Source organism: Mus caroli, chromosome 7, assembly GCF_900094665.2.
Source record: "Mus caroli chromosome 7, CAROLI_EIJ_v1.1, whole genome shotgun sequence".
NCBI lineage: Eukaryota > Metazoa > Chordata > Mammalia > Rodentia > Muridae > Mus > Mus caroli.
Genome location: NC_034576.1, coordinates 124096585 through 124105145, shown reverse-complemented (window position 1 = coordinate 124105145; position 8561 = coordinate 124096585). Strand labels below are relative to the sequence as shown.

The 8561-nt window shown below is 46.4% G+C and overlaps 1 protein-coding gene across 2 annotated transcripts in view; it reads left to right on the top strand.

Moving 5' to 3' along the window:
• The first annotated feature begins 3855 nt into the window (after positions 1–3855).
• Cog7 (component of oligomeric golgi complex 7) overlaps positions 3856–8561 on the top strand; it is a 60582-nt gene continuing 55876 nt past the window's right edge. For both annotated transcript variants that reach the window (XM_021166756.2, XM_029479879.1), the window contains exons 1-3: positions 3856–4140; positions 7498–7646; positions 7879–7995. In XM_021166756.2, the coding sequence (XP_021022415.1) occupies positions 3972–4140; positions 7498–7646; positions 7879–7995 (435 nt within the window). In that variant the 5' untranslated portion in view covers positions 3856–3971. The remainder of the gene's footprint in view (positions 4141–7497; positions 7647–7878; positions 7996–8561) is intronic.

The window sequence follows — 8561 nt, the reverse complement described above, 5'->3', positions numbered from 1 at the left end:
CAGCTCTCAAAAAAAAAAAAAAAAAAAAAAAAAAAAAAAAAAAAAAAAGGATGTACACCACTATGCCTGGCTTATCCAGGTTGGTTTGGCATGTCTCAAAAAAATTGTTGGCTTGGGGCCAGAAAGGTTAAGCATATGCACTGCTCTTGCAGAAGAGCCATGTCTGAAGGCTAACAGCAACCCGGATCTGTGATGTTCACAACTCATAAACTATATATATATATATATATATATATATATATATATATACATACATACATATATACAATATTAAAATTAAATATTTTTAAAAGTGTAGGCTTAGGGCCAGGACTAGGAGACAGACTGACATGTTTCTAAGGAGCAGCAGGCAGCATGGACACATCTGAAAAGGTCCCTGAGGATCGAGGGAAAGGTTGGTGGGACCTGAGGGGTCTCTATGTCAGGAGGCTGGTGCTTGAAGAGGATGGTTTGTGGTCACTATTTACTGGGGCTTCTCACTATTCCCTCTCCCTGCTGCAGAGGGCATCTTTGCTGTGGGAGGCACACTGGAATGACCCAGGACCACCATTTATCAGCAGAGAAGCTGCATTCCCTGCCTGAGGTTGTGTCAGGTTTCTGAGTTACTGGAGAGCCCAAACTGACCACATAGCCCTGGCTAATCTCAAGACTTCATTCATAAGAGCTCAGTATAAAGGGAACGCTGGGTCAGACTTGAGAACGGTTTAAACTTGGAATGTGTTCCCCTTCTTATTTTCCTTTTCTGTTCTAAGCTGTGGGAATTTAAGGCAGACAGAGTTTATTTTAGCTTATAGTTCAGTGTAACAAATCAAAGCAGGAAGATCTTGAAGCAGGCGGTTATATTGTATCCATATTCAAGAAACAGCTAATAATCAGCCTGGCTTTCTCCATTTTATAAGGTTCTGGACCTTCTTGCCCATTGGAAGTGTCCTTCCCACAATAAAGCTGGGTCTTCCTTCTTTGATTAACATAATCAAGATAGTCCCTTACCCAGGCTTGGTAACACATACCTTTAATCCCAGCACTCTGGATGTAGAGACAGTCTGATCTCTGGGCTTTGAAGCCAGCCTGGTCTAAGAGATGATCCCTCATAGGCATGTCCAGAGGCCCATCTTCTATGTGATTTTAGATCCTGTCCAGCTGACTGCCCTAACAACCCCCCCCCCCACACACACACACAGCTTTGTGGATGTGGAATGCTATAGAAACAGTATAACAGCCACTGTTGTGAGCACATGCTGCTCTTTCAAGGACCCAGGTTTGGTTCGCAGCATCCATATTGGGCGGCTCACAGCTGCCTGTAACTCCAGCTTTAGGGGATCCAATGTCATTTTCTGGACTCTGGGTCCATCCATTCATAAGTGACCAAACCCACACAGAGATATGCATATATATACACAATTAAATCTTTAAAAAAATAAATCTTAAAAGAAGAAACAAACAAAAGCCTGGGTCTCAGTGACACCAGTGGACACATAGCACAAAGAAAAGATACTCAAAAAATTAGCCAGGTAAACCAGAGAACAAGCTTTGTTCCAGAGCTAAAGGTGTATTTGATGATGATATTAGGTTAGTACTTAAGGAAGATGAAAGTTACACGTGCACATAACCTAATATCAGAGCCCTGAAGAACCTGAAGCAAAAATAAATGCAGCTGGGCAGAAAAGTGGCAGTACAAGACGAATTCCGCTGGTGGGTTTGTTTGTTTGTTTTTTGAGACAGGGTCTCTTTACACAGGCCCTGGCTGTTCTGGAACTCACACTGAGGACCAGACTAGCCTTGAATTCCCCTTGGCCTGCCTCTGCCTCCTGAGCATTGAAAGGTGTGTGCCAGCTAACAATAATGAGTTGGAAACTTAAAGTCTTCCAGCAGCAATTGGTGGGACAACTCAGAAGATGATCAAGGACGAATGTTTTGAAGGACACTAATGATCATCTTTACTAAAATACATGGAACACTTATTCAACGACTGCATATATTTCTTTCTTTTCTTTTCTTTTCTTTTCTTTTCTTTTCTTTTCTTTTCTTTTCTTTTTTTTTTTGGTTTTTCGAGACACGGTTTCTCTGTATAGCCCTGGCTGTCCTGGAACTCACTTTGTAGACCAGGCAGGCCTCGAACACAGAACTCTGCCTGCCTCTGCCTCCCGAGTGCTGGGATTAAAGGCGTGCGCCACCACGCTCGGCTATATATTTCTTTTTTGCTGTTTGGTTTGTTTTTGAGACAGGATCTTGCTATAATACGCCTGAATGATTTCAAACGTAAGGAATCTATCTTCCTCTTTCTGCGTCCCCGTGCTGGGATTGCAGGCGTGTATCACCACAGGAAACCAGACATATGGTTTTCTTCCTCCCTTCTCTGCTTCCTCTTCTTTATATTGAATATTCATGTCCATAGTGCTGTGCTTCATAAAGGCAATCTACTTAACTGCACTATGCATTTTACCCATGTTCCCTTCTGCATATCTTCCCTCTTTCCCACCTCCACCTTCCATTCTTTTTTCCTCCAGTGTCTTTCCTCTGCTCTCACGTTAGATAATTCTTTTAGGTGTTTATACAATCTGGATCCAAAACTGAGAGAAAACGTGAACTTCGTCTTCTGGCTTCTTTTGCTTATTACCTTTAGCTGTATCCATTCCCCACAACACCATGTCCTCCTTTTGTGTGCTGTACATATTTTTAAGTGCACATATACCCTTCTCCACGACAGACAAATATTAAGGCCATAGCAAGTCTCTGTACATTTAGAACAGAGTCATAATATGCTTTCCAGATACATGGAATTAAATTAGAAACAAACGCTAGAACATGCAGTAGTGGCTTAAGCCAGAAATCCCAGCATGTGGGAGGTTCAATCTTTGAGGCATGGGCTTGAGTTCTAGGATAGAAGAACGGAACCCATTTTAAAAAACAAACAAACAAACAAACAACGACATCCTCATAACAACAACAACAACAACATCCTCTACTTTGCTATACTAGACAGGAGCAAAAAAAAAATCGGAGAAAGAAAGGAAGGAAGGAAGGTAGAAAGAGAGAGAGAGAGAAAGAAAAAAACCTAACTAATAAATAAAATGATGGAAAATAAGTGGAAGAATTGGAGGAAAAGTCATTTTTGGAGATTATTGAAGATTACTGAAATTAGACCAGAGTTAGGGGATACCATTATCAAATCTATAAAAATCTATGAGGAGACATGGTCCAGTAGTTAATAGGACTGGCAGGTCTTCTGGAGGACCTGCTTCCACCCCCAGCATTGATAACCACAAGTAACATCCCGCTTCCAGGAGATCTTTCATTCTCATCTGGCCTCTGCCCGCACCAGGCAGGCAAGTGGGTCACACACATACACAGAGGCAAAACACTCCATATAAAATAAAATTAAAAAACCAAACTGCTGCCGGGCGTGGTGGCGCACGCCTTTAATCCCAGCACTCGGGAGGCAGAGGCAGGCGAATTTCTGAGTTCGAGGCCAGCCTAGTCTACAAAGTGAGTTCCAGGACAGCCAGGGCTACACAGAGAATCCCTGTCTCAAAAAACAAAACAAAACAAAACAAAACACCCCCCGCGCCCCCCCCCAAAAAAAAACAAAAACAAACTGCTGTATGCATTTAGTGAGGACGGAAAACTAGCAACATTACTCCTACATACAGAGTTTATATTTCTCAGCTGCTCCCTTCTCAGACGTCAAGTTCTTCTAGGCTAGAGGAAACACGCGTTTACTTAGTTTACTGCTCGACAAATATTAGCAGAAGACGAACTGTCGTACCTGTCCGGACTGCGCGAAGCTCGCTGCTCTAACAGGAACAGTTGCTATGGTAATACGCACCGACTTCCGGAAGAAGTACGGCGCGCGAGGAGGGACATTCGGCCTCGGCGCGAGTGCGCTGACGGGGCGGCAAGTTAAGCTTGGTGGGTTTCGACGGGAGCCCCGAAGGCGGTGTCGCTCGGCGATAACCCGGAGACCGCGCGCCATGGACTTCTCCAAGTTCCTGGCTGACGACTTCGACGTGAAGGACTGGATTAATGCGGCCTTCAAAGCCGGCCCCAAAGACGGGGCGGCGGGGAAGGCGGACGGCCACGCAGCCACCCTGGTGATGAAGCTGCAGCTGTTCATCCAGGAGGTGAACCACGCCGTGGAGGGTGAGCCACGCAGACGCCCACCCGCCCGCCCGCCCCGGCACCCGACTGCAGGACCGGGCCCAGGAGCCAAGCCTCTCCTTCGGTGGGAAAGCGAGCCCTGCAGTAGTCCGAGTTAGGTCTAGGCTTTGGTGTTCACCTCCGACGATGCCAAAGCATTTCCTTTAAAAACTAAAAAAAAAAAAATCTGGGCGTGGTGGCGACCGCCGTTAATTTCCGCACTGGGGAGGTGGTGCTGGACGGTCAGGAATTCAAAGCCAGCTTGAGTTGCAAAGTTAGTTCGAGGCTGGCCTAGGCTATAGGATCACTCTTGCGGGCTCTCGCTCGCTCTTTTCCTCTTCCTTCTCCGTCCTCCTTCTTATTTACAGTCTCACTCTGTCGCCTAGGTTCACCTCAAACTCGCCTTCTGCCCCAGTTTCCCTAATTCTGGCATTACAGATATGTGTCCCTCACCCCCCCCCCCCAAAAAAAAAAAAACTTTGGGTTTGGAGTAATTGCTCAGTGGTTACTACTCTTGTAGAGAACCTAAACTTAATTCTCAGCACCCACACCAGTTGGCACACAACTACCTGTAACTCCAGTTCCATGGGATTCAGTGGCCTCCTTGGGCATAAACACTCACATGCACATACTGACACACAGACAAACGTGGGTGCATGTAATTAAAAATAAATCTTGAAAGAAGGCCTTTTGGAGGTTGTGGGGTAGATAGATTCTCATGTAACCCATACTGACCTTGAATTTGCTCTATGATGGAGGGTGACCTTGAATTCTTGATCTTCATGCCTTTGATTCTGAAGTTCTGGGATTATAGACATGTTCTGTCATGCCTGGCATAGAGTCACTTTTGAGAGCATTTAATAGTTAACTGGTCCTAGTATGTAGCAGTATATGAGAATGACACAAATCCATTAATATATCTTTGTAAGCTAAGGAAGATGGGCCATCCTGAATGAAGACTTTAACTGTGTGTGTGTGTGTGTGTGAGAGAGAGAGAGAGAGAGAGAGGAAGAAAGAATGAGAGAGAAAAGATGAGAGAGAGAAGGAGAGAGAGAGAGAAAGAGAGAGAGAGAATGAGAGAGAAAATATGTTGCTGAATCAGTGCCCCTCCTTGTTGCTTCACTGTGTTGAGGACACAGTACCACATAGATAGCCTGGGTTATGGTGCTGCAGCTTGGTTTCCAGGCATATTTTCCCCCCATCTGCATGTGTGTGGGAGCAGCGAAAGAGCAGGCTAGTGCTTCTCAGTGACTCCTGGGACCCACATCCTCATGTTCAGAGGTGCTAAGGATGCAGCCATGGGCCCTGTCCCACACCTACCAGATAAGAGGCTAGCCGATGCTAAGACATGCTCAGGCCTAAGAACACAGGGTTAGCAGGAAACCACAGACCGTGGTGTTCATGCCTCTAGTCTGTTGCAGTGGGCTTCAAGTTTAGCAGCCAGGTCCATTTTGTATACATATATCCTCATGGGCCCCTAAACTTGTCAAGCACCTGGGGTTTGAGTGTGATTCTGTCTTCATGTTCATCACTATGGCAACCACAGCACCCAGGGAGAACAACATTTACCTTATGAATTTCCAAAAGTATACACATGTATTAAGGGAAAACATGAGACAGGTTGTTTTCATTGGTAGCTCAGGCATGTCCCTTGCTCTTGGTTCCACTTTGAAGAACCTGACCAGCTTCAGAGTATACCAGCCAGCCAGCTCTGGCTAGAGTTCCTAGACTTTCATTTCCAATGCTCTGTGTGCAGACAGTTGAAGTGTTCATTTGCACCATCATCATGGTCCGTGATCCGTAGAGATTGTAGCAGGAACTTATTTTGGATGAATACCTATTAAAGATGTCTGCAACCCAGTTCATTGAAAAATTAAAACCATATTTCAAGGTCACTTGACAAATACACCTTTTTTTTAAACATTGAACCCAGGGTGATTTAAAGCAGCAGAGAGTTTCTGATAAAACAGAGGTCAGTGAGGTGACCTTGACCAGGGCCGTGTCCCCTGTAGGATGGATGGCTCTGTGCTTCAGAAGTCAACCATCAGCATCAACCTGCCTCAGGACCTTCAGGCGACCAGAAAGAATGAAGGACACAGGGGTGGTAGCCACAGGGGTGGTAGCCACAGGGGTGGTAGCCACAGGGGTGGTAGCCACAGGGGTGGTAGCATGTGCCTGTAATCCCAACCCTTGGGAAACTCTTCCTTTTTTAAGACTTACTTATTTATTTTATATGTATGAGTACACTTTAGCTTTCCAAAAGTTTACACATGTACTGAGGGAAAGCACGAGACAGGTTGTTTTCCTTGGTAGACAGGAAGAAGACTGTGGCGAGCAAATAGGAGCTAAACTCATGCAGTGCTTGACAGGTGCACTCTCACTGAGCACTGCCACTGAGCACTCTCACTGAGCACTCTCACTGAGCACTCTCACTGAACACTGCTGCTAAGCACTGCCACAGAGCACTGTCACTGAGCACTGCCACAGAGCACTGCCACTGAGCACTGCCACTGAACACTGCTGCTAAGCACTGCCACTGAGCACTGTCGCTAAGTACTGCCTTGGAGGATTTTGTTTGTTCTAACATTTATTTTTCTTTGTGTGTGTGTGTGTGTGTGTGTGTGATCATGGTGCACTCATGCACATGATCAGGTGCACACAGAGGCTAGGATGGTTTTCAGATCCTTTGGAGCTACCGTTATGGACCCCATCCAAATCCTCTCCTCTGATAGAGCTGTAATTGTTCTTAGACTTGGAGCTGTCAGCCCCCAGGTTCTTTTTTGCTGTTTGTTTGTATGTATGTATGTATGTATGTTTGCTTTGTTTTTGACACACGGTTTCTTTGGGTAACCCGGGCTACTCTGGAACTCATTCTGTAGACCAGGCTGGCCTCTGATCCACAGAGATCCACCTGCTTCTGCCCCACTGTGCTGGAACTAAAGGCGTGCATCATCACTGCCCAGCATAGTTCTTGTTTCTTTTAGACAAGGTCATTCTATTGTAATACAGGCAGGCCTGGAACTCCTTTTATAGCCTAAGATAGCATCACTTTCCCAGTAATCCTTCTGCCTCAGCTTCTTAAGGGTTGGGATTACTGGCACACAATGCCACATCTGTGTCCTTCATTCTTTTTGTTGGTCTTGGGTCAAGTTGATGTTGGTTGCTCATTTCTGATGTCATGGTCCGGTTGAGGTCACCTCGATGACCCCAGCTTTGCCACACGTTCCCGGCAGTTTCTTAAAGCTGATTGGTAATGCTATCTGGGAAGTCTCTTTTCTGTTCCCATGTGTGATGACCCCACTGTACCAGCTCCAGTTTCCACTGCTTGTACACATTGCCATTCCTGAATTTTTGCTGCAGAAACAAGTCTCCAGGCCCTCCAGAACATGCCCAAAGTGCTCCGTGATGTGGAAGCCCTGAAGCAGGAGGCGTCTTTCCTGAAAGAGCAAATGATTCTCGTCAAAGAGGACATTAAAAAGTTTGAGCAGGACACGTCACAGTCCATGCAGGTACTTTGGCTTCTGTCCCCGTGGTGGGTCTTTCTGTTCTGCAGGTGATCTGGCTCCCGGGGATTTAGAACTCAGAGCTCTCCCCGGAGCTCAGGTCACCTTGGCACCTAACTTATCTTCTCAGCCAGTGAGTGGGGTGAAGGGCAAGAAGACGCTCAAACCACTGTTTCAGGGTGGTGTGGGCAGAGACGAGGGGACCATGGCTTGACTGCGCACATGGTCTCTCTTTCAGGTGCTGGTAGAGATTGACCAGGTGAAGTCCAGGATGCAGCTTGCTGCGGAATCTCTTCAGGAAGCTGACAAGTGGAGCACGCTGAGTGCTGATATCGAGGAGACCTTCAAAACTCAAGTATGTCTCTTTACAGGGCACAGTGTACCAGGCATTCACAGAGGAGCTTGGGGCTTGGTGTCAGGAGCAGCGGACAGAAGCATTGGGCTGTCCTAGGGGGAGGCTAGCCCTGAGTATATCCACCTTCTTCAGTTTGCCTCTTTTGCCTGACGGAAGCCCAGGAGACAGGCACAGGCAGAGAAGATGGGCTGAGTGTGACTTTGGCAAGTTACTTCACTTCTCAGGGGCTGTAAAGGTGGAAAACAGTAATAGCTTTGAAACCTGCTTGCAAGTGTGCAGAGAAGTGATGTGATTTGGAGAACTCCCAGAAAACAAAACAAACTGCAACCCCAACTCTCCAAGCCCCTAACTTCTCTTCTGTACACACTTAACCAGTTGTTCTCCAGCTGTCCCCCCACCTTGCCCACAAACAGCACCATGCATGGTGTGAGTACCCGACAATCCTCTTCCCCTCCAGTCTCTCTCCCTCTGAAACTCCTTAGTAGCTGTGGCACAGTTATGAGCCCTTCTGAAGTCTTCCAAGCATTGGAGGTTTCCCTTCCCTTCCCTTCCCTTCCCTTCCCTTC